General features: G+C 41.2%; 1 protein-coding gene across 1 annotated transcript; it reads left to right on the forward strand.

Moving 5' to 3' along the window:
• The first annotated feature begins 2 nt into the window (after positions 1-2).
• On the forward strand, positions 3-26,628 carry LOC105259533 (homeotic protein proboscipedia). The gene is made up of 3 exons (XM_025410331.1): positions 3-1,375; positions 22,199-22,341; positions 22,572-26,628. The coding sequence occupies exons 1-3, from the start codon at positions 850-852 to the stop codon at positions 24,495-24,497; spliced, it is 2,595 nt and encodes an 864-aa protein (XP_025266116.1). The 5' UTR covers positions 3-849; the 3' UTR covers positions 24,498-26,628.
• Positions 26,629-27,386: the final 758 nt, after the last annotated feature.

Here is a 27,386-nt window from a genome sequence, read left to right on the forward strand (position 1 = left end):
TACGGCGACGGTAGCCGTGCGATTCGGCACGGTGTTCTCCGTCGATCGTTCGGACTATCGATCAAACGTCGTCGCGACTTCGTGTGACAGTGGTGATCTGTGTCCCGGTTGTTCCCGTCGAGATCGCGGCTCCGCGATCTGCCGTACGCCGATCGCGAGTATGCAGTGTCATGTCCGTGCCGTTCGAGAATCCGCTTCCTTTTGGCACCGAGGTTAAACATTAATGCCGCACGAGACGAGTTGTTTCGGAGCTAGTTCGGAGATGAGCACGGATATGTAATTTACGATGACGTACCGTGGTGAATGCCGTAGTGTGCAGTGAATATGTGGTAAACAATTGGCATTTGCTTCACCAATCCATGTGCACGAGTCAGGCTCGAGCGATAACACGAGTAAATAAATAAGTGTTTCGATTAAGAAAGAGCGATGCTGAAGAAGAAGACGGATAAAACAGAAAAGTGATCGGTTTCTGTATCGTTAGAATAGAGAATGAGTAGAACCTTGCATCGTACGCTAATCATTATATACGAAAAGAAAGATAATAAGCTATCGTAATCAGATTCATGCTCCTTTTAATCGTCTAAATAAATTTCTATAGTTGTTATAATGACGCGACGCGTTTTAACATAAGCGCATAGTACACGCTCAAAGTTGAAAAATAGACGAAAGTTAAGCAGTGAAACATTTCTCGAGCCGGTTTCGGTGAACGGTGCGTTCTTCAAGATCCGTAACAGATCATCCTGAAGACGATTTATCGCAAATTGGCAATTAAATCGTCCCCTGGTTATCACGTTTCTCACCTCGGAAGATCGAAGCAAACACCGATGCAAGTGCAAGTTAGTGCGTCCTATGCGCAGTAAGCAACAAGCGTTGGCACACCTCGAGGAAGATTTGCGCCAACCGCAGTTGCCCAACTCCAGCAATCTGCAGCTCGGCAATCACCTTCAAAATTTGGTCCACGCGAGCAAAGAGCTCTCGACCGTGAAGACGAGGCCGACGACACCCGTCCTGGCGAACGACGGAGGGGGCGGCTTCTGGCTGGCCACAGTGGCCGCGGGGGCGAGTACCCCAGCCGGGCTGCCCCCGCACGGGACCCATCATCCAGCCATGGACCCGACATGCGGATCCGCCGAAACCGGCTTTATCAACAGCCAGCCCTCCATGGCCGAATTTATGACGGCATTGCCGCAATTAGCCGGGGACAGCAGCCTGCAACATTCACCGGGGACCGGTGGATCCATCAGTCCTGGCGCTCATCATCCCGCATATCACACTATGATGGATCCCCATGGTGTCGCTGACCCTTCAGGTGTCAATGTTCCTGAGTATCCTTGGATGAAGGAGAAGAAAACCACTAGGAAGAGTAACCAGCAGGGTAAGTCTCTCATCGAGGAGAGTCGTTTTGTCTCGCCTCGATCGTTATCTGAATACAGACAAAAAAGCTTTTCAACATGACGAGGAATTTCTCAATACCTGAATATAAAAATAAAGAAATATCCCTGCAAACCAAAACACTGAATCAAATAAAACGTATATTAATGATTACAATATTATATAATTATTATAAACATACAATGCATATTATGTCTCTCATCAATAATCGTTAATTGAAATAAAATGTGCTTTTAAATCTTCTTTAAATCTGTGAAGGATGAATAATTAATTAATCGGAGATTAAATTAAATTTTTTTCAATAAGTTATATAATTGAAAGTCGTATCGGCGGAAAATCTTGTGGAAAATTAACCGTTCACGCGTCATTTTTATCGAGATCCATGGATGGACACAATTACATTGGAAATTTGTCACAGATGTAATGTGACAAACATGAAAGTCAATTAATGGTGGCTGTTAGGATTCGGCGCGCCGTTTACAGCATTAGGAGTCTATTGGCTTCTCGCCGCCACATTGTGGCTCGCCACGGGGTGCCTACTATCCGACGGCTAATGACAGTTCCAGGCCTCTCCTTTCCTACCTAGTAGTAACTGCTGCATATCTGGAATGCCTAATAGGCGAAAACATTTCCGGACATTTGCAAATATTAGAGAGCAAATTGTGACGTATCGTCTTTTCGTCGAACAAGAAAGCATTCGGACTTTTCGACCGAAATGCAGCTAAGCAAAACCGCATTTCATAATTCATACGACTCATTTATATTGTGTGTGCTCGCGCGTAATTTATAGTACGTTGTATAATTTACTGAAGTTAATGTTTCGTGTATTAAGATATATATATACTTTATTATCGCCTGCCCTTTATACACGTAAAAATTCGCTGAGATTTTGCACAATACGACAAGTTTTGCGAATTACCTCCGCTACGTTAAGTCAGAGAGATATATGCGAGCATTCTCGTTTCTCCAATAATTTGTGTCGGCTATCGAGAGCCAATGAATCTGCGGAGGGATTCGCGGTACAAATTTATCGGTCCTCGATAGCCCCCGCAATAGCCAACAAGTTGTTGGAAAAGTGGCTGCAAATATTTTTCCGACTCAACGTTGCGAAGATAAACTGTCGCGAAACTTCCAGTAGATAACTCGTACTCCACTTGTCATGCATAAATAAACGCAACAAAATAAAGGGAACGCGTGGAAAATGTATTTTTAGGGCGGATTAATTTTACACGTGAAAATCGCATGATCACTCGATTCATCAACACTCGCACTCGTATGATGGTACACGAAGGGTCGGTTAACTTTATGGGCCACTAGAACCCGCCAAACGTCCGGTAATCCTACGTCTTGGTCCATTTATCTATCCCCCGGTTTCTCTTTCTTTCTCACGTTGATCTCGCGTCTACAACGGCGATTTAACGTCGCGCCAGCTCCAAAACGCGGTCGGACCGTCCGCAGGACACGTCGGAAGATTAAGTGTTTGGCACGGAGGTTAACCAGCCTCTGGCCAGGCGGTAACACGCGGAATCATCTGTAAATTGAGCCCTGGACTAGCGGGAGAGAGCGTCGGGACGGCCATAACTCACATGGGGTGCCGCCACCGACGCCTCGTACACGTCGGCTCTTTGCTTTCAACTACCGTGTTATCCCTTATCGTGGGCTGCCTCGGTCATCTCTTTGTGATTTGCGAGCCTATCGTACCTCTTTATAATTATATTCTTGGGAGCAAACGAAAAAAATTGCTCTACTGAAACTTAAATCTGATTATTTAGAAATGCATGTGGACGATTTAAATATTTGCGTCTCTCGTGAAATATTATTCAAATGCGATTTGTTATTAAACGCGATATTGTAATGTAATTACGGAAATTTTCCATCTCGGCTTTAGTTTGACGAACTCGTGTTATCTCGTTGAAATTATTTCTTCTTTATTCCAAGCTGACATTCGTAAATTGTAATAAATTATAATCAATCGGAATATTAAACTCATTATCCCTTTATTACGGGATAATGATTTTAATCGTCGAATTCATCCTAGGATGAATTTTCGCACGCGGCGTCCTATCTCCTCCGCCGATGAACGGTGTGTGTCCTACGAAACCTTAAGTAACATCTCGTCTTTCCGTATGTGTCACCATACTGCGCGTATTAAATTTCAATCTGTTACATCTACGTGCCCTCCAGCTGAGATGTTTTAGTTCGGGGACGCCGCGGATGGGACGATGAACGAGGACGAGGTCTGATTAGTTGAGTTATTTGCCAGGAGAAGAGGCGCGACACCGATGCTTCCATGCTTCGTCGGTAATTCTTGCTGGATACCTTTTCTACAAAAAAGCCACGAATCTACGAGTGTTTTTCCCGACGCCTTGTTCCGGGCGTCTCATCAGTCACGTCGCTGGGTGCCAAAGCGGAGGCGTCAGCCCAGCAGACTCCTCCAAGACGCCGATGTGTCAATTAATCCCTGCATCCCTCGGGATAGGACTAGGCTAGAAGCTGGATTATCATCATCTCCTCTCTCGTCGCTATCTCCCGCTATATCCTCCGTCTTACACCCTCCTGCGGGACGGCCATTTTCATGGCCGAACTGCTTCTTACTAAACTACTGTCTCGGGCTACGTTTCCGTCATTAATTAATATAGCGGTGATACTCGACGCCGTTAATAGTTTAGCCCGACTCGCTCGCAAATTTGCCAAATAAAATTATCGTAGCTTTATAATCCATACGGACGGAGTTGAAAATAAAACGGTCGCATAAAAGCGAAGGGTTTCTTTAGAGGAGAGCCTACGGCAAGACACAAATAAGCGGAGCGATGCCGAAGGGGATGGCGTAAAGGCTCGATAACGAAAGAAGGGTGGAAGGAATTGACTATACTCGGCGATTCCATGATATAGGTGATTGAGCGAGCGGGACTTTACCCTCCGGGGAAGAGCGCAGTACGAAAAGAACGGAGCATCTAATTTAAAGATTCATTGGCGAGTAAATCCTTGCAGAATTAGAGATAACTCTCCTAGAAAATCCCAGTTACTATGATACTCCGCAGCCCGCTGTCGCCGCGGTTACTCGTGGAAAGAAAACGAGTCTTAAGGCGACGATATCCATGAAAACGAATTCAATGTACGATAAGAAGTGCGATGGAAAAAAAAGAATCTTCTCGATATCCACCAATATAAATGATTAATTTATAATGTGGTCTCATCACTTGAAAATATTGCGAAACAAATCTGATTATTAATTGCTAAGTATTTATCATCAGTTTATGTCGATATACTTCATATTGATATAAAAAAAGCGCATTGTTACAATGATTGCGCAATAACATCTCATCAATCTTCTGCTAAAAAAAAAGTATCATTTAAATCATTTAAATCTTTCAATGAATTTGCCACAGATTAAAGAAAACGTGACACATCTAGAACTTATGCGCTGTCAAATATTTTCAAACACGTACACAGATATTATATAATCGTCATTATATTAAAGTAACGTTAGCGGCAGTTAATAGAGGCACGAAATGACTATAAATATTCGACACGGTGCTTGTCTGGACCTGGCAAAACGAATTATGGAGAGGAAGAAACGCGCAGTTCTCTCTTTCGCAGTTCGTATACAGTTTTCCCAGCTCGTTGGCGCAAACATCTGGAGGAATAACGCCGCATAAAATATTCCAAATTATCCCCCAAAACCGACTAAGAGTACGACACTTTGCAGCTGCGGGGGGTTTCGAAGCGACGAAACGCGAGTGGTTCGCCGAGAGATGAAATAATAAACACGCTATAACAAATTGATAATCGGAGATCCCATAATCGTACGCATGTTTGGTCCCGGAATCTGTAGCCCGACACTAAAAGAAGTTTCCACGCTCGTTGTTACGTCAAATGGACCGCTATAAAAGCGTGGGGTTCGTACCGCTATGCTCCCTCTTTCTCTTCCTTTCTTTCTCGCTCCTTCTCGTTCCTGTGGCAAGATTATATCGAAGTAGATCGTGAGCGAGATCTCTGATTTTCGGGGGCGAAAAGAGAAATTCTTGTTTATCCCGACATCCCGACACAACATGCACGGTGGAAATAAATAAAAATAACCTACCTATTATTAAACCCATTAATAAAACCGTAATAGATGTATATGTTCAGAAATATGTATGATAAATATATGATCAGACACATAATGCGAGCCAATCGCATCGGGGATACTTGTATAAAGAAAGTGAAACAGTCGCGATTTTCCGCGGCGATAATAATTTTATGCAAATGTTCGAAGTTGATGCTCTCTGGAATGGCGACGATATCGTCAGATAGACATCTCTCGCTATACTTTTCGTATCTTCCCCTTTCTAGCGGGGAATAAAAGACGCGTTGTGGGGATTCCTATATCTGTTCTTCTACACTCGTAAAAGGAAAGTAGGTGTAAAAATTTGCAGAAAGAACGCGATAACATATGCCGATGGGTTAACCATAAACGATCGTAAAAAGAAACACTTATTTCTTATTTAAGCGTGATAGCAAGTCAACGATAATTTTAATTATTGTATGTGCAGCTCGACAGTGCGGAAAATTAACTCGTATTTTTTTAATCACATTAGTTGGAAGTGAAGCCTGCTTTCACTAAGTTTCTCCGGTTTTACGTGATATCTTATATTTTTTCTAAACAATCCTCGCGCTTTTGCCTCATAATCTTCATATCGGATGTATGTTTATGCATATAAAATGTATTAATTCAAGCAAAGTATATAGAAATTTTTATTTAAATATCTAGAGATAAAATATGCTCTAAAATTTTGTTTCATACAAGCACAGATAGATTCACTTCGCAGTCTAATAAATTGCCAGACTGTTTATAAATGGTTTAAATATTAGCAGGTTCCACGATCCCGAGATGCGAGTGAGAATTTGAAAGGCACTTGAGGCGGTGGAAGAGAGGGATGGTTAACAGATGATGAGAGCAATGATGGATGGAGACGTTGACAAGTCACGAACTCCACGTGACAATGGGAATCAAAAATTATTATCTAGTTATCTGCACTGCTCTCTTTGGATTTTAATATGACTCTAGAGAAATTCTGTATAATAATATGTATAATAATATTTACGTGCCTTTCAACAAGAAATAGTTTTTCAGTCTTAGTCTGATATCTCTTAAGCAATACAAATAAACTGTATCGTAATCATGATAAATTATCTACAGCCGTAACTTTTGCAAGCCATTAGATACTTCCTATCGCGAATTCGTAGATCTGGAGATAGGCGACCCGGGGCAGTTGCCATATTCTTTTTGTCACTGCCATCCCGGAAGAGATCTCACCCCCCCCTGCGTCCGTGCTTTATATTAAAAATGAACTGTCGCTTCCACTGACGACATGGACGGGTATTTGACTGTACTACCGCTTTTATTTGATAAATCGCGCCGCGACCTCCTCTCTCGGTCATCTGAATTTCTAATGCATTATTTTTCCCGGTCGGAACCATCCGCCTGGCTACGTCGAGTCGCGAGGGTGAATCGCGACCGCGCCAGACGGGGATGGCGGGCGGCTGGAAGAGCGATTAAGGATAAAGCGGTGGAAAAGAGCGATCGGGAGATAGCCGCGCAAGAATATCTCGAAGACGCCTGCTTTCTAGCAAGCGCGACGATTACTATTAACATTTATCGAGTATCACGTAATCGCTGAGAGAAAGCGATGGATTATTTCGACCATTCGCTTGGCACGCTTCACGTCTGATTGGAGTTTCGCCAACGTAAGGACCTTCTTTTGCTAGAAAAAGGGAGATCAACAAGTTCGCGCAACCATTTTAACATTTCATAACACGTAATGCACTGTCTTCAATGCTACCTCTCATATTTCTCCGAGATTCGCTGCGGTCCACTTGGATATTTCACTGTACTTTCTAAACGATTAATCAACTTCTAAAATAAAAACTTCGAAAAAAGGCAACAAATATTATATTAATTTATTTTACATTACAGAATGTAAGATTGAGTTTGATAAAAATATGAATGGCTGATATTGTTATTTTAATTTTATGCATATATATATACACGCGGGTATAAAGTAATTTAGAAAACGCTCTGTGCTTCCTTCCTACCTGTTAACCCCCCTCTTCTTCCTGGAGTGGATCAACCAAAACCTGTTGCCTGTAATGGGCCTCACAGAGCGATAAAAAGTTTTCAACTCTACAGGAGCAAAAGCTTACATTTCTTCTTCGCCGACAGTTTAGCTTCATAATGCAAAGTCGCGAGTCATTCGGTGATCAAAGTGCCGCTCTCTCTCTCTCTCTCTTTCTCTTTCTCTCTCTTTCTCTGTCTCTTTCTGTTGGAGTGGGTACGCTTTCAAAAGCCAGTCTGACGTTTCTTTGAGTGGCCATCGGACGTAACATCAGGACATTGACACAAGGAAGCACCGTTTTGCGAGACACAAGAGACGGTAGGACCACAGCGGTGGTATGACACGTCTTTTCTATTCGTTTTAACGACGGAGAATTGCATCCTCTTCAGATGAGTAAACTCTCCTCTGAATCATCGGACCTTAATCTATAATTTAGCAATTTCAACAGAGCGCGTTCAAAGTTATCAACGACAGGTTACGCTATTCATCCCGGGAGATACAAATCGTGTTTCACAACGAATTTCGGATTCTTTAATCGTCAAAAAATAAGACGCAATTATTGTAACCCGAAAGAAATATCTCGTGGCTTACTACTCGACGCATTCACACGCTTGTTAATACGAAGAATTGCATTCAATTCGATCGCGAATCGCTTTAGACTCGGATTATTCGAAATTCTTTTCGCAAAAAATTCGCCGTTCCGCGAGTAAATATCGCATTAACACAGATTTAAAATTAACTTTGTGGCAATCACGCGGACGTTTACAACCATCGTGGACTAAGTACTTTAGGGTACATTAGCCCCGAGAGCAATGGAGAGCTCACCCTACCCTATCGTCTTTTCTTTCGCGAAGACAACGCACAGTTACGCTAGGGTGGACGCTGTAGGTCTAACGGAAAGAGAGAACAGGAGAAAGAGAGTGAATAGGGAAGAGGGACGGAGGGGAAATCGTCGGAAGGGAGCGAAGCTGTCTGGAGTAATTAGCTAGCCAGGCCAGGCCAATATCGCGCTGAAAGATTTTCAAATCCCCGTCGTCGAGTCGGATCCAGTCGCGACGGGAAAATCCAGCCCATGCCACTCTGTTTATAAAATGTCAGGACGCCAATAAAAAGTCATGCTACATCAAACATCAATAAAAAAGAGAGAAGAAGAGAAAGAGAAAGGAAGAGAAAGAGAAAGAGAGAGAGTACATTTATTATCAACTCTTACAATGTAGAAAATTTATTATCAACTCTCACAATTACCAGTAAATATTTCCGGCTTTTAGTATTATTTTGGATGACTGTGTACGAGGGTGTCGTACAAAAAATAAGAAAATCATCTCTTGGGGTGGTCTTTTTAATGTTTTTCGAAAAGAGTAGATTTTTTCTTGAGAGGAGATACATATAAGATTACAATATTTACTTTGTTATGTAATTCTGTTGATAGAAATATATAAAAATGTGTAACTCGTAATCGAGATGTCTCAAATTTTCTCTATATATGAAGAAAAGAAATCTTATTGTCGCTGTGTGAAATTTTTTCATAAAAAATATGCAATAACAATTTTCTCCATCACGACTAATTATTTAATATTACATAATATATCGCAAAAATTTCTTTCAAAATTTTCCTCATTATTATATAATTTAATGTTTTTGATCTATCAACTTTAATGATGAATTGAAAGCCTATACTTAACAAAATACTCCACCTTTGTTCCCACATGTCAAATGCCTCGAGACAGATGTGTCGCGTTCTTATTTTCCTATTAATAAACGAAAACTGCACATTTGTATCCGCAGAAAGGCCGAATAGAATCCTCAGACTTGGCAAGATAATGGAAAGAACAATTCCGGAGAATTGGATGTTAGTGTTCAGCTTCAATCGATTGTCAGGATGACAGTCCAAGCATGACTCGCGAATTCGTAGGAAACCTCCCGCGCGAAACTCTGTACAACGCTGGACGTGGCTGACCAGCCGGCCGACTGACGGACGGCTGACTGCCTTTCTGATTGATGATCGCTACTGGACTCTCCGCCGCCATGCATACCCTACCAACACATCCTCGCGCCGTCCTTCACGGGCGTCCACCATCCCCCGAGCGCGAGTGCCCCAGCCTTCACCCTCTTCGTTCGCTTTGAACGCGTCGACTCATTCCCAGAATCGCGCCTCTACCATAATCTCTTTACACCGCTTGAATAACACCTTGTTCTCGAGCCGAGAATTCGCTCTGCAGAGTCGCGAATCTCGATAAATCTTAGCTCGATCTTTGGCGCGCGAACGAAAGCAGCTACCTCAGACGGCCAAACCGTATCGTCTAGATTTCAAAAATATTTCTAGAAAATTATTAACACTGTAACTTGACAGTTTTATTTGTTAAATATACAATTAATCCTTACATCAATTTATTATACAAGACAAATTAAATTGTATCTTATTGTAATTTTTAATTGAAAAAATAAAAACTAATATCAGAAATTGATGAGATTGCACCGATCTTTTATTGATTGTTCGCACGAAAAGATACTTTAGGATAAAATTGATGATTGGATTTTGAACTGTAATAGGCTGTAGGGGGGCTGTGAGACGGCAGATGATTCCAAAGTGATGAAAGTGACTAAACATAATATTGCTCTTTCGATTCCCGCGTTTATCAAATTAGAGTTTAACTTTTTACATACATTTTTTTAAATAAAATATTTTTAAATAATATTGAGAGCAAGCGCAGCTAATGCGACTCTAAAAAAAATTACAACTGAAAATATTTATTTATTCGTGATAAATAATGATATGCATAATGTTTATGTTACATTGATAAAATGTGATTTATTGCAAAAACAAAAAAAAAGAAAAAGAAAATCCCGGAAATACGTGGTCGATTGTGCGACAAAAAGCGCATCCGTACTATTTAACTCTTAATCGAACAGAATTCGCGTATGGATGACCCGACACGACTGGCGGAGGAGCAGTTACAAGTGAATGGATTCATCCCCTCGTACTCCCGCAACATTCCCTCCCTCTCTCCTATCGCCGTGTAGCCCACTTCCTTTCATTGGGAGCAATATTTCTTTTCGCGAGTCCCCTCGTAGGGCCTTTATCTAACAAGGAGCAAATCATTTCCCTATTATTTGCTCGCTATCGCACTCTCGCTCTTCCAGACTTCCTCTTCTGGATTCGTTTTACTCGACCGAGTGTTCGGGCTCTTTATCCTTCTCCCTTTCCCGTCCCCGCTTCTGCTCTCTTCCACTTGTCGTTGCGTTTTCCGCCGTCGCTATATCTCTTGGAGACCATCCAAACCCTATCCATTGTGGTGCTTTCGCTCTTCGCGCTACTTATTTCGGAGCTTCATTTCATATTTTCTCATCTATTTTCGTCTCTCGTTCAAACATTCATTATTTTAAAGAATATCGTAGAATGCACAATGCTTTGTCGAATTTTATTTTGTGAAACAACATGGAGAATCTCTCGATATTGTACTGTAAAATAAATGCATCTCGAGTTTTGTTACATTTATATGAAATGTCTTTCATTTCAAGAAAATATTAAATAGAGTATTGTTGGTGGTGCAGAGCTAGAAATTCATTGATCAATCCTAAAAGATAACTTTTCGTCCTCGACGTTTCTCCCTCGACTAGAGTTTTATAAAGATATCTAAACAGATTTAATATATTTTTTTTTACAAATCTTTTAATTATATTACAAACAATGTTGTCTCTATGGTATCTTCATGCAGTGTATATGTGTACATATGTGTATGTAAATATGCGTCTATTTTTTGAGCTTTGAATCAAATTCATAAATAAAATAAATTCATAAATAATTTTCTCCTTTTTAAAAAAAAGTTTTTTAAGATTTATTATACTAATGTAATAGATTTACAACCGTAATTCAATCGTAATGAAGTTGCTCTGTACGCCCTATAGAAAGCAGTACACGAAGCTCGTAGAAGCGAATAGGTCTCAGGTTGGTGTTCGAGTCGGACTAAAGGGGTGGCCAGTGGTCGGTTTAAACAATTATCACGAGGGTTGACCGCGTGCACGAGTCGACACGGGTGGTAAATTATTACGCGCGGGGGTTGCTTAGGACGTACTGGACTTTAGAACTCTAGAGTTCAGACTACATTAGCGCGCCATTATCACTAAAGAGTAATCTCTTTCAAACGAGTCTCTCAAAAGTCGGACGTATTTAAAATATAAAAAAAAAATAAATACATCTAATATTCTTTAAACTTTATATTTTTTTATTCGATTCAATATATTATATATATGAGATAACAATAGCTCTTTTATTCATGCATAAAATTTATGATATTTTGCCGACGATTTTTCATGATTTTTCTCGCTTAAATTGCAACAAAATATTCTGCTAAATTCTTACGCATGTCGAGATCGACTATGTGTTATGTAAGAATCGCACGGAAAGGAGCGCTCGTAAATCTGGTCGCGCTAGAGAAGACCTGTACCCCGTTCCCGTGATGAAGGGTAAGACACGGGGCGAGTGTCCTTTATAGCATTGTTAACAACTAATGTATGCGGCACGGATCCCTGAACCCTCCCGCGTTTAACATTCTTTAACATTATTATACACATGGCGCCCGTCTGAGTATCCTCCACGTATCCGTTCTCTCCCTAACCCCGTCGCCCTCCCAGCCGAGAGTCCCGGACCCTTCGTGCCCTCCGGGGCCGATTTTTGTCAGTTTTATTTAACTGCAACCACGGAATCCCTTTTCCACCCCTTTCCCGCTTTCTTTCTCCGTTCGCACCTTCTATATCTTCGAGACGAGACGCTTTTTCTCTTTCTCTCTCTCCTTAAGATGCCGGGCACGTTTTAGGACTTACGATCAGCGCCGTAATTTCGACGAGCAAGTGCCGCTTACTACTTTCTGATGCGACTTTAGGAGCGCGCAACACGAGAGACACTTGGAAATAATATATCCCATAAATAATCCAACAAACGTTATAAACTCTAGATATATAATCAATAATAATTTTAGATGGAAGCTCGTTTCGAGCGGTGTTTACGTTTTCCTAAAGAATGCGGAGAATGAAAAGGAAAAAAGAAACATAGCGAATTAAGAGGAATCTCGCACATCGTTACCGATGCGTTCTCGTTCTGATTGTGAGATAATAGTCGCTTCTATCCTGCCGATTAATTAATCGCCACGTTCAGCGGAAATTGATAATTAAAACTGCTTTCGAAACGGTTCTTTTGGCGTTTCGCTGTAAGTCAATCACGTGATTTTGTAATTACCTGAAATGCCCGGCGTACCGGTATAACGAACGTTCTTAAGAAATTCGTGTAATTAATAATCCGCTCGTCGTGGTAAAGCGAGGAAATAAAAAATCAGAAAAGGAAACCTCGCGGTGCCGCTGGGTCGAGACTAATTAAAGGTAACTCGTAATATTAGTTAATTTATTGCCGGCTGCGTATAAACGTCACTTCCTATTGGCCGCGCGGACGGCCTGATGCATGCTTAGAACCAAACTTCCCTTTCGGTAGATGTTTTCCTCGGCTAATTCGAATAATCGGCAAGATTTCTGTTCATTCGTTACGTCAGGCGCAATAACTCATGGTAACGCGATTAATGAAGCGTATGCTCTCTCGGCTTTGTTTTGCTGCCACACACGCGGGAGGTAGGTAAAGGCAGGTAAATTTCGACGACTTACGCATTACGCATCATTTTTATTCGCGGAAAATACATACGCATCTTTCATCGAGCTACTTTACATGCTGCTTATTGAAAATACTGATCCGATCTCCTCGCTCTTTGATCCCTTCACCGCCTAATACAGTCGTAATAAGACGCAATTATTTCGACTTCTTGTGTCGAGAAGGGAAAATGTTGACGTTTCAAATTTTCAATTAGAATTATTCGAATAAAATTCTAAGATTAATCCTAAAACTGCTTATGGCGTTCGGATAGCTCATTTATTTATGGAAAACGACAGTAATATGTGACACTAGTTAATGATGTGGCCAAACACATTTATAAGTACGATAGGTATAAACGCAGGAACTTGGAAAAGAAAACGGCGTGCACAAATTGCTCGCAGTTATCGACCATGCTCCTCTTTTCAGACGTGAGTCGAGCCAGCTGACAGACGCCTAATTACTGCGATATTGATCCGTCGAAACACATCGCGTACGATTCTTCACTCTCTCTCGAACGCGACCACGCACGAAATACGTCGCCGCTGTTAGCTAATGTCATCGCGTGATATTTATATTGATGTAATAATATAATTACATAATCGATACTTTTAGATATATATTGAATTAATTTACCAACAAGTTATCAATTTGTTACACATTAAAATACGTAGAAATAAATATACAGATATCTGTATAAGACATCTGTATAAATATATCTGTATAAATACGTAATATCTGTTTAAAGCAATTAATACATGTAAAAGAAATTCAAATTTAAATTCTAATAATAATGATCGTTATGTCGAATATAGATCCGAATGAAAGTCACATATTACTATCGACAATAAATAGAAAATTTATATTCCTTCATATACATACAATTCCACGTTCTTAGGTCTATATTTATAATTAAAATTCGAGTATACCTAGGGATATACTTTAGGATTCTATCGATGAGTTGGCGATTTAAATAAGTAACGAGCAACATCCAATGGTATGAAATAAAGAGAAAAATACGTATTCATACAAAACTATAACAACTATACAATAATTAAAGTGAACGTGAATAATTAAAGAGAAACAGGACAAACTGGGACATGAAAAACACGACATCGCCGTGAAATTGCCGTTGTCACGTAACGAGGAAATTTTTTCAAAGTATCCGGTTAGAATATCAAGGAGATACGAGATTTACGAAGCGGGCGGAGGGATTGCGGAAGATGAAAGAAGTAGAGGGGCTAGCTCTCTTGTTTTCTGTCGCGACGGTTTACGTGGACGTTGGGGTAAGCCGCGAAGGATTTAAAATTTGTAAAGATTAAAATAAACTTTTTATCCGGCTGCGCGACTTCTCGGTCCCCAGAGAAGGCGGAGGGAGTTCGGAGACGAACGGCGGCAGACAAGAAGCTTGCTCCGGGACAAGAAGCTCCGGGAAGAGCTCGGGAAAAAGGCGGCCGTAACGCGAATGGAGGATGTAATGAGAATCTCTCAACTCGAACCATAATTCAAAAAATTGTTGAAGGATTCCACGTTCCACGCGCGCGCAAATTGTCGTGAAATTAGTTTCGAATTCGCTCCTCGGGGAGAGAGAGAGAGAGAGAACCGCTCGCTGAACGCGATGGAAATGTCCTTAAATATTTACGACGAACAAAACTAAAATACTAACGTGTAAAATTATTACTAATGTCCATTTCATTATTCTCCCCGTTTGCACATGCGCTCTTCTTTACTATGCATACATATCCCTCGAGAATCTTAATATCCTCGCTAGCTTAACGGAATTCAGCGCGCACGTATAGTTACGATTTATTTTTATCTTCAATTTAGCCACGTGGTGAAGAGCCGGAGGTAATTGATCCGGGAAAATCAGGAGCCGTTATGTATTTTAATCATCGCCGGATTATTTTAATCACATTAGTGTTCGAACGTCGGGGCACACCGACATCTAGTTACGAAAAGGTGCGCTCACAAAATCAATCCCGCGTCTAATGGAAAGATGGCTTTTCATCCTCCCTTCCCTCTGGAGACCACTCCCGTTTCGCCCTTTAACTTTGAGTATCACTGCTTTCTCTTGCGGCCGCTCTCTCTTTCCGACACGATGCTATAATTTTCAAGATTTTTTTAACACTACCACTTTTTCGCGACGCATATCGTATACAGGAGTTGCGCTCAACTTATAATCAGGCTTCGTCGCATTCGGAGCAAATGTCCGTCTTGATTTTTTTTTTTTTTTTTGGAGAGTATTATATTTGTCCTCGAATACTTGGAATATCTATAAAATTAGACATGCATGTAATACTTGACATATTAACGACGCTACAAATTATGCGCTTGGACATTGATATTCAATTCGCGAGTTAAGATAATGAAGATATGCGCGTTGGAAATCGGTTTCTTTCGTTATATAACCCGTTATTTAAATTGCATGTGAGACTAGTAATTATAGAGGAAAAAATCACATGTGCAACGGCAAAATACTCAACGCGAGTTGTACGGTCTTGGAATATATGCGCGAATATAATTGCGGAATTAACCCCGGCCAATTGCGAACCGCGGAGTAAAATACCAGTTGCCTTGGCTGTGTTAGACGACCGCACTTATATATATATCTTATCGCATGATTGCTGAGGCTTGTATCGCAGCCGAGCACATGCTAAACAGAGATTTGTTACAATTAAAAACGAGACGCTGTCCTTTTCTTCCTTCAATTATACATATGTTCGCGAAATAAGTATCGAACGAAAGTGTCATAAATGTAGCATATCGCGTATACTGGATCATGTCTAATCGACGAATTGGCTTCCAAGGCAAACGACGATGGCTGTCACGAAGTGTCGCGCTCGAGTCTCTTTATTATGAAATAACAACTATAGAGAGTGCCATCAGATAAAGATATCATTAATCAAAGATCGTATCCCTCCAATTATGACTCATGCTACTGCAACTTTTGCGAGCATCAATTTTTGAACGCCAGGCCTCGCACCTTTGTAACATAATCTTTTATCGCAAATCAACGGTGAGGCGAAACCCAGCGCTCGTACGTGCGTCGATGAGGTGCACGAACAAGTTCGAATGTGTGCACCACCCGTCGCACCGGCCCGATGATTGCAGGTTGCATCGGCACGCCTTCTGACGTACATTCAGCCAGTCTGAACCACGCATATACGCGCGTCTTGCCTTTCTTTCACCGCGGGAGAGATCCCTACGTCCAATTTTCTTGCACGAAGGGCCGCTCGCCGTCGCGCCCACCATAATCACAGGTTGGCGAACCTGTGCACGGCCGCAACATGGCCGCCGCGGTCGGTGCTGAGCACCGATGTTGCCGTGTCTTCGGCAGCAATGGCACCAGCACCGAGCCAACACCAGCACCGAGCCGGAGCACCAGCACCGAGGCCAGCCAGCGCGCGGCTCGCGGTGTTGCCAGCAACTTTTTTCGAACACGCAAATCTTCGTGCCGCTTTTATATCTTTTTCCTACCATCATCCCGTTCTTCCGTTCTTGTATTTCTATCCTTTTTTTTTTATTCTTCCTCTCCTTCCCTCCGTCCTCCTTCCCCTCCCCCCTCCCCCAGCCTTCCCCAGCCGCCTTTTCTTCTTGTCCGCTGTACAACGCCAGCTAGCTCGGCGACTGCTCTCTTTTTCCGTCATTACAACAAGATGACTATATAAAAAGTTATGCTAATATCTCTCGAGTGCTATTATGCCAGGCAAGAACTCTCTCTAAGTCGAACAGATACAGACATACGGTCACGAGTCAAAGTAAACAAATATACCGCGATAAACAAATATGATCGTGTTACGTGAACGAGAAAAAAAAGATAATTATATTATTGTTAATTCTTTAATTATTTAATTATTAATTATTTCAAATTCAAATATCAATGGCTCAAATTGGGGGTAGAATCAATGTCCTAAATGGTCGTAGTACAAGAATCAATTCCTTGGGACAATAGCCCTATCAGCGAGCGAGATAGCCACTTGAACGAAGCGATGGGGGTTCCAGCCGAACTGGAACAAGGAAGGTACGAAATATTTTGCGGCCGTGTGGTCGGCCGCGGTTCTTGTTTTGCTCACTGTTAATTGATTATAGCTCGTATCCAGCGCAGAGCCCGCAACCCCCGACAGCCCACCAAAACCAAAGCTGCCCGAGAGAGCCCTTCCTGCCAGCCATTCCACTTCGACTCCCTTCATTCTGGTTCTCGGTGCGTTTAGTTTTGTTCGTTGCCCCATCCCCCCCTTCTCCTCACCTTGCGGTCGGGTTCGTACTACGTCTTGCTGTAAATCTGTAATGAGCCACAGTTTATGCCGATTCCACGCTTTCGAGTCTTCTCTCCCCCTCGCTTATCCCGCCACAAATTACCCAATGGCGCATTAAATACCTACTTTATTCTTGCGCGATGAATAATTCCTCCGTCGCTTCAAACAAGCGCGGAACATATTATGACGTAATTTTTAGTAGTACCGCTTTTTTTCAATATTGATTAAATCTAAATTCGCAAAACGGAAATTTTATTCTTTCTTCGATTCAGTTGGAATATTGAATTTTTTTCAAGAAAGTTACGTACGAAATTTGATTTGTTTTTCACAAATATTATAAAGGAATACATGTTGAAAAGAGCACGCAATGTATTTAATACATTTTTAAATTAAATGTGATCTGCAGTCGCAAAAGTTTCGAGGCGGTTCACAAGCCTATCTCGATATCATTTTTAATAAGATGTCAAGAGATTGCTGTATTTTAAAGTAGATTATTTCCCAGAATCCCAGATTTGTAACGTTCGATGCGCGGATATAAGAAACGCCCGAAGGAGTCCGAAACGATCAAAAAGTTATCGATCACGGTTACCTTCCTCCCTGACCTGCCGTCTACCTGTTTCGGACACGTCAAAGCGCGGACATAGAACCGGCTGTCTTCTCGTTTGTTTCAAATTCTCGTCACTCATTTTTCATACGTTTACACCGCTGACGCCGCCGCCGCAGGTTTCTCTCGATACTAAAAGAAACGAGAAAGATAGAGAGAGGGAAGGAGGACAGGATGAGCAAAGGGGCGAGATAGAGAGAGGAGAGGAAGAAGTTGGGAACGGAACGGAGAGGAATAATCGTTCTCTTCTCCGTTCGAGAAGTGCTGGTTCTTTCCGCCCTTTGTTCTTCCTCTCGCAAGTTTTCTTCCTCTATGCGCGCACGCGGGGGGAAACAAAAGACAAATTACAGAGACGCCCGTCATGTGACCCTTCCCACCTGTCTATAAACGACCTGGTCCAGTCTGGAGAAAACGAGAGCGCGGCAAAGGCTGAAGGGAAATCCATGATCCGGACGACTCGGTGTCGCGCGTAAACTACTTCTGGACTTTGAAGAGACCTTTTTCCATGGCTTCAACGGCCGTGCTTCTCCAAGACATGCTTCTTTATTGCTCGTTACAGTTTGATAATATCTGCAGATTAATCATAAGTATGTGTGTGCAACGAGATAATACGAAAATTAAGAAAGCGGAGAGCATGAGAGTTTCACCAGCTGTTCGTAAACATTCCAGCATAGCGAAGAGCGGAAGAATGGAAGGGACATGGATCGGAATTGAACAATGGCTTGCGTGCGAACCGCTCTTTTCTGCTTCTATTTTCTTTAATTATGTTTCATACGACTAAAAGTTTCTACGCAAAATATCTGGGAAAGTCAGAGTGTGTATAATAACATATTAAATATTCAGAATTTTACATTACTTATACTTTCTGGTGACAAACAGCATCGTTAGCTTTATCATTGTACATTGATAGCTTTAAATTAAAGAGGAGCCGAAAATATTACGTTGAAGTTTACGTAACGTTTAAGCGCAAAAATGCTTAAAATGTTTCGATTTATATCGAAAATATAAAAAATGAATAATTTTTCGTATGTTGATGTAACTTTCGTTTGATAAAAAGTTTGCATTGAGATTAACACGTGTTCTTAAAGAAATAACGAAAAAGCATCACGTAATTGAAAGCTCATTCTTGAAATTATATTTCGTCAAAAGGATGTGTGATCGAGTGTAAACTCGTATTCGCGTCTTATACACCTATAAGAATCCGCGAAGCGACGGCTGTCAGGTTTGTCATGGACATCAGCATCTGCTCCATCGACAATTGACAAACTATTACATTATAACAAGTCTGTTATTCTAAATTCGAATGTCGCTTTTATGCTTTTATTATTTCTTCTACTTTCTCATTACTAATAAAATTGACAATTTTTTATCATCAAAATATGTTTATTATATATTAAAGCGCTTATTATGACAATAATGAAATAAGATTCTAACTGTATATATGGAGTATAAGATATAGAATATATATTATAAAAAACAGAATAAATTTTGAATTATTATTAATTATTATCGTTCTGCAAATTTTCTATTTTGTATCTACATCTATATTAATTTTACACATATATTAATTTTATGCACATCTTGTCTCAAGTATAAAATTAACTTTCAGATGTAGAATTTAAGATATTAATTTTTAAATACGTAAATATATATTGCATTTATTAATATTGGCATTAATAACAATATATATTTATTCGTTTAGACGCTATTTGTTTCTTTAAATGAAATTTATGTACATTAAAAGCTTTTTAATAATTCTTTTTATAAAATATTTTTATAGTAGTAGTCTCAACCGGATGAACCGAATAAACGAGGCTTTCTAACAGCGTGATATACGAAAATACAGATTCTATTTTCGTGCTCTATCGTTCTCACCTCGCGTACAAGATCTTGTCAGGTCGCGCTCTTCATTTTGACTACGCCTTGACAGTTCGTCATCCGCTACATCGTCTCAAGAATGAGAAGCTCGCTAGCAACGCCGACACATTTTCGCGTCCAGTCTCGGCAAAAGTTTTTGTTACAAAGCAATAATGTTTGTCTAATTTAGATTAAAGAAATAGTAATATCGTAATTATTATTATTTCACAAACGAGAAAGCAATATTTGATTATTCTTAATAAGATTATTGACACTTATATAAAAAAAGCCTTTCTTTAAAAATATTTTAAATATTTAATTTATATATATATATATATATTTATCGGCAAAAGTTTCTGTTACAAAGCAATAATGTCTGTCTAATTTAGATTAAAGAAATAGTAATATTGTAATTATTATTATTTCACAAACGAGAAAGCAATATTTGATTACTCTTAACAAGATTATTGACACTTATATAAAAAAGCCTTTCTTTAAAAATATTTTAAATATTTAATTTATATATATATATATATATATATATATATATATATATTAGATATAATTATTTGCCACCCCAATATTGCTCTACATTCATCGTCGGATTGAATTAAACTCCTGGAACGATTGAGCAGATACAGGGCGTGGAGTGGAGTTTGATCGACAGTTTCGTCCAACCAATCGCAAGACCGAAATGCTGATGAGGCCCACGTCAATCATGCGATACTTTCATCTCGCCACCGTCGCCCTCACCCTGTGGAAACTCCACGTGCAGGATTTGCTAGGTTCAAAGCTTACTACATCTTCAGTCTACATCCTTCTCCCTCATCCCCGTGAATATCCTCTCTTTCTCTCTCTCCCTCTTCCTCTCCCTCTCTCTCTCTTTCTCTGTCATTCTTCCTTCTCATTCTAACCATCTCCATCACGTATCTTTTCCAACCTTTTTCAGTTACTATATCTTCTCTTTTTATCTTTCGTCGTTTTTACATCTCTTTCCCTCTGTTTCGTTCAATCATTCTCCTTCTCTTTCTCCTTTAACCCCTGACGACTCATCCTACTGTCGAACCACCCCTCAGGCACCCCACATCCGCTCGCACGCTATGGGGTAGTTTAGCATCTCGGCCCTACGAAACGAACCACCGCCCCCTCTCCCTTTGCTGTCTCCCTTCGCCCAAACTGCGTCACGGCGTATCGGTTTTTTTCTTCTCTCGCGATACGGCGACGCGTAAAAAAGTGTAACACCCTTGTGATCCTTGATAAAAAAAAAGAAAAAAACTTCAAAATCCAGGTGGCCAGTGACCGATGGAATAAGATATTGGCGTGAAATAGTTCTCTCTTTGGAGGTCTGCTTAGGTCTTTCTCTTATGTTCTTAGGTAGTAAAATTTTGAACAGTTCACAAACTCTCTATTCAGATAAATGAGGAGTCTACGAGGTTTTTCCAAAGAGCCATGATAAAGTATACATTGTTCCTAGAGAATTTGTCAAGACACGTCTTGTAAACAACGCAAGCCAGCGGAGAGCCATCAAGTTTGATTGAAATATTACTCCTTCGGGGCATGCGGCGAATTCTCGTAATTACGATAGGCGGCTATTAATAATTGTTTACGGCAGTTGGGTAGAAATTACTCTTACGTCACATGCCTCGACAAAATACCGTGAGATACTTGGTCGCTACTTTCTAGATCAGATCTGCCCCCAAATATAAGCCCCGCGGTTCCTTTCTTACATCATCTCTCTCTCTCTTTCTCTCTCCATCGCCTGCGCCCTCGCGTCTTCTCGATCCCGCGTGGCATTCCTCTTGTTATCGCGGAACAAGTTTCTTGTCCGATAACAATTAGGAGATGTTTCGTATCGACATGGAATAGCGCTGGTGGGGAAACTTGCCCAAAAGTTTCTAAGGAGCCCAGTAACTCGCCGGAACAAGAATAGGCCTTTTCGTTGCGCGGGAATCTTCGCTTATGCATTGTTAAGGATGTCATGTCGCAAGTACCTTCCCTCCCCCTCTCTTTTCCTCTCTCTTTCTCTCTCTATAGCACGCTTAGGTTGCTTAAATGATCATTAATTAGAATACCATTTACTTCGTGTAAGAGACAAAAAGAGAGTATCCTTGTGGTAAAGATGACGCGAATATCGGAGCGCAAAAGCTTCGGCAAAATATTTATAGAACATTAAAATAAATCCTTTATACAATATGCTTCTTCCTAAACATATTTACGATATTTATAAAATATTTAAACATGAAATATTTCGTTTGAAATAGTAGATACGAGAATAATTTGAATTCCATATTTTTTATATTTTTCTAAATATTTAATATAATTATATCGATTGAGAAAGAGTGGATTTTTTATTTTGCAGAGAATGGCTTACCAAGAAGATTGCGAACGGCCTACACGAATACCCAACTTCTCGAGCTGGAGAAAGAGTTTCATTTCAACAAGTATCTTTGTCGACCGCGAAGGATAGAGATCGCAGCATCACTGGATCTTACAGAGAGACAGGTAACAATAAAATCAATAATGTAATAAAAAATAAATTGTCCACTACATCTTTCATTTCTACTTGAGATCTACTTATACTTAAAATATTTTTATATAGTTTTGAAAAAAATGTAAGACATTTTTCCTTTATCTATTGTACCATTCTACAATCTATAATTTTTTATCTATAATTTAATTATATTTTTTGTATATATAAAATGCAATTAATTAAATAAATATCGTTGTGACAGGTAAAGGTTTGGTTTCAAAATCGGCGAATGAAACACAAGCGGCAAACGCTCAGCAAAGAAGATGGCGACGAAAAGGACGGTTCTACGTCGGACGGCATGGAGAAGCCTAAAGGCGACAAAATGTTATCCCCCGACAACGATGAGAAGAAGAGCTGTCATAACTGTGATATTTCGGGCGTAAGTGATGTCGGTAGCACTCTAACCGGCGACGTTACCGATCTAACTTCTTCCGGCCGAAGAAGCAGCAACAACAACAATACACCTGGTGCGACTAATAATAATAACAACAATAACAGTAATACCGGTTTCAACACAAATAGCAACGGCGCCAGTAGCGTCGGCAGCACCAACAGCGTCTCCAGCTCGTTCGAGAAGATGATAGTGGACGATGATTCAAGGTCGCAGGATGGGAGCGAAGTGACATCACCGAGCGTGACGAAAAAATTGTCGGGCGAGGTGAGAGTGAAGGTCGAGAGCGATCACAAGAGTCCGAACGCCGCGAAGCAGCAACAGCAGCAGCAGCAGATATCGGTGAGCAAGAAATCGCCATCGGCCAGCGGGAAGGATATGTGCTCGGTTAACAGCAACGGCGTATTGCTGGCCATGCCGGACTCGACGGTCAGCACGCCGGTTCTGCCCGGTCAGAACTCCACGAGAAGTCTTACGCCCTCCTCGACACCCGGCACCCCCGTCTCCGTCCAGCTTCAACAAGGCAGCCCCCTCGGTATTCAGCAAACGACTCACGCGGCTTACATGCAGAGACCACGTAGCTCACCGTCCTCCACGACCGCGTTGCCGGCACCGATATTGCATGCCACGGCAAATCCAGGCACGATGTCGCCTCATGGCGGTCGAGGCATCTCGGGTAATCAGCAGGCGCACTTTCAGCAGCAGGGTGTCTATCAGTCGACACCGGCTGTCGATTATCGAAACGGCGTGCCCGCCAACAGGCAGAACATACCTACAGCGACGCAGCAGACGCAATCGCAAAATAGTTACTGCTCCCGGGACGCGTATCAGCAACCAAGGATCTCTTATCCGGGTGAGGTGAATTCTCTGTACGTCAGACAAAACCAGTCGGTGGGCTCAAGGATGACGCATCACGCTCGAACAACGACGTGCGCGACGTCAAGGTCGATGTACGGTGCCGCCAACATGCAGCAGTTTCATCAGCAGCAACTGCAGTACGGCAGCACCGGAGAATACAATGGATACCCGCAGGCTGGGCCGCCTTATCACGCTTATCATCGAGGTATGCAGAGTGCCGCCAATGCCTATGGCACCGGTCAAGGGTACTCGGCGACGCAGAACGAGCAAGGCACAAACGACTACATGACGCCCGGGAATTACTCAGGTTACTCTGGCGGCAGTTATCACGGCGGGACCGGCGAGAATCTGGCGACGCACGGCCACGCCGTCGTCCCCGGTCAACACGGTTACTTCAACGACATCCAGCAACAGCAGCAACACCCGCAGCAACATACCGCCGAGAGTTACGTCACCCATCAGCCGCCGATGCATCCCAGTTCCGGTGACTATCGGCCAAGCGGCAGCAAGTGTCATCCGGGCGCGTATTACGAGCAGACCGGTCAGCTGCACGTTCATCAGGGAGGGGAGGCATCCAGCATCCCCAACAGCTACGTCTCGTCTCCCGATCCGTTCCCCGCACCAGGCATGACGACGACGGCGACGGCGATCGCGGCTGCCACTGCTGCAGTTATCACGCCACCCGGGAGCACTGGCCAGACCGACAGTAACAACGAGTCTTACGGCAATTACGGCAATTTCTACGGCGATCCGGTACACTCAGCAGCGACGGCGGCACCGCCGCCACCGTCCGCCGACAACAGCAACAGCTCGTCCGACTTCAACTTCCTGAGCAATCTGGCGAATGACTTTGCTCCCGAGTACTATCAGCTCAGCTGAGTCCACGAGACCGAGAGCTCTTGCCAGCTAGACTGGGGCGACGAGCAATGCCTGCTCAATGCTTTGTACTGAAGCACCACCTAATCGTCGTGATAAGAGCCGCGTGTAAGAGTCCACGTGATACATACATTAGTACTCGTGATTTATTAGGATTATGTGTAAATGAATATTGTGTGTAAAAATGCAACTGTGTCGCGCAGATTAAAGATACCGTCAACAACGTGTGCGTCTAAACGTTAGGCACGTTTGACCTCGATTATTGAAATAGTTTGAAATCATTTCTTTCGCGAATTTGTGTCGGGATTTATTTCAAAACTAGCTGCGCTAATCAAGATTTATGGGGGACTGATTTAGAATAATTGTAAATATAAAACCTGAAATATATGTGTGTGTGTGGGATTTAAACTGAAGTTCGACAACTGCAAGCATATCTCAAATAATTCGGATTACCAGGGAAATTGTCGACTTTTCTCGGTTGCAAGTCTGGATTATATTCCATCTCTCGGTCCATGTTATAAATAAAATATCGATTTTAATATTTCTTACTATCGGGCAGGATGTCAACCTATCAATTTACATTCCAAACGTTCAAGTATGTTTCGGCAAATTTAAAACAGTGGCAACGAGTGCAATGGTTGTGTTAATTTTAAATTGAAGCGAGGGCAAAACAGAATTCTCTCCCTTATCTTCTAGAATTTTTTATAAACTGTGACTGTTTCAAAGTGAATTTATCGTCACCGTTTCGATTCGCGAAACACTCTTAATCGCAGGAGACGAAAAGTGTGACTTGTAAGTGATATTAGACTGATATATAGCTGTGGATTACAAACGTGCACGAGGAATAATGTAAATATGTCAAAAAGTTCGCTGTCGTGGGATGAAAATTTCGATTTCCAGCGATTCTCGTGAACGAAAACACGAGGTGTAAGTGCAATCTCTTCTTGTGGCGTGGGCGGTCTCTACATTAGCGTATCTCGTTAGGGTGTTTGAAAACTAGAACGTATAAATTACTGAAATACCGTTTTTTTTTCGATTTCGATATAATTTTATTGGCATTGGTTTGATTCGAGCGTTTAATCATATTTGAAAATCTTGAAGAAAAAACTCGAAGAAGTTTCTCTAAATTACGCACCTGCAGGTATTTTAATTTTCACATGATAATCAATAACGCGATAAACGAGAGATTATACTTGATTTCAAACGAAACGAGACGAGTAGATGCATGAGCAATAATTAACAATGACACAACGTGTACATATATAGATATATCATATGAAAGATATGCTAGATTAATGGAACACAAACAAATAAGAAAATCGCATTTATACACAGTTACGATTACTATACCGAGTACACTTCTGAAAAGTGAAATAGGTACAATTCGTTAGTTTTAATTAAACACAGGAAATAGATGTCTATCTCTTTCTCTCTCTCTCTCTTTCTCTTCTCTCTCTTATAAAAATTATCCTCTTATTGAATACGGAGAATAGTTGAAATCGGTCACTATTGCGAGAAAAGACAAATGCACCTGTAAAAACTTTACCTGCGCCATTCGTTTTGTGAAAAAATGAAACGAATCTGTAAAATTAACTCGGATCGATATGTTGCTCCACGTGGATATAATGTTATTTGATGACGTTGGAACACATCGTTGAGCAATATATCGAGTGATAATCTACATCTCTCCCTACGATGAGGAGTGTAATGTAATATCTAATACCTATTAAATATATATTAATACATATATCGGTTGCATTATCTCATTTTTTCACAAACCGCATTTCTTTTGTAATATCTAGAGCGCTATTTTAAGCGAACCAAATAAATTATTGTCACTCACACGGTAGATAATTGTAAAAGTAAAAAAAAAAATAGATAGGAACGTAACTTTAATTTTCACCTCGCGGCAACATATTTAATATACGCAAATCTTTTTGTATAAAACATTATAGGCGCCGTCGTTGTTCATATAAAGATTCTCATGTACATAATGCGCGTACGATAACCGTATATTGTTTATTCATTCTTAACTATATAATTGTGTTGCAAGTGAGCCCTCGACACGGTATAAACAAAAGTTATCATCACACGTGTACATTCACTCACGGATACATTTGACAAATACAGGTCATAGCAAAAAGTAATGAGTGTTTTTATTTTCTTTTCCTTTTTTTTTTTTAGCAGTCATCTTCTTACAGTGTCGCAGTCTCTCGTCTTCGCTTTCGATGTTGAGAGCGGTTGAGAGAGCCGAAGCGAGGGACCATATGGAATCGGTAAACATCGTACATAAGTCAACGAGTGATATGGAAAATCGCAACTTTAACGAAGGAGTGACCATGAAGCGGAAGCGGAACGCGTAAATTTTGATCGTAGATGGCGCGGTTCGTCGTGTCGGCGATGAAAGTGACGATGATGGATGACCTGAAATATCGGAGCAATCGAACTGAAATATTATTCTTAGCAGTGTATCCTTACACCGTGTCAACTTTATATTCTATTCAGAGATTACGCGCCATTTGTTATGTCAGAGAAATCCTTGCATACGTAGAGATTGATTTATCACGGTCGTATAGTAAAATTAGAAAGATCTCACTAAAGTTTCTCTCTTCGATGCATCCTGCATGCGACTTGTATATTCTCGCAAAATATTGTTCGATGGCAAGATTAATTTAATTATTAATTCAAAGATTTATAAGAAAATAAAGTTAAAATTGTTAAATAAGCATTATGACAATTGTGTGTGTGTGTGTGTGTGTGTGTATGATAAATCATAGATTGGCGAACATTTCGACATTTTGTACAAAATCACAACTTTGACGAAAGAAACTCAAATCGAAAGCCCCGAGTGCGTCGGTAGGACGGACGGCTGTGTGTCAGTGAAGAGACTGA

This window comes from Camponotus floridanus, unplaced genomic scaffold (assembly GCF_003227725.1).
Source record: "Camponotus floridanus strain SB8 unplaced genomic scaffold, Cflo_v7.5 scaffold31, whole genome shotgun sequence".
In the NCBI taxonomy this organism is placed as follows: domain Eukaryota; kingdom Metazoa; phylum Arthropoda; class Insecta; order Hymenoptera; family Formicidae; genus Camponotus; species Camponotus floridanus.

Excerpts from the sequence above, each read along its gene's own strand:
- LOC105259533 (XM_025410331.1), top strand. The coding sequence starts at position 850 with ATGCGCAGTAAGCAACAAGCGTTGGCACACCTCGAGGAAGATTTGCGC. Across the intron at positions 1,376-22,198 it reads TAGGAAGAGTAACCAGCAGG|AGAATGGCTTACCAAGAAGA; the intron begins GTAAGTCTCTCA and ends TTTATTTTGCAG. Across the intron at positions 22,342-22,571 it reads TGGATCTTACAGAGAGACAG|GTAAAGGTTTGGTTTCAAAA; the intron begins GTAACAATAAAA and ends TCGTTGTGACAG.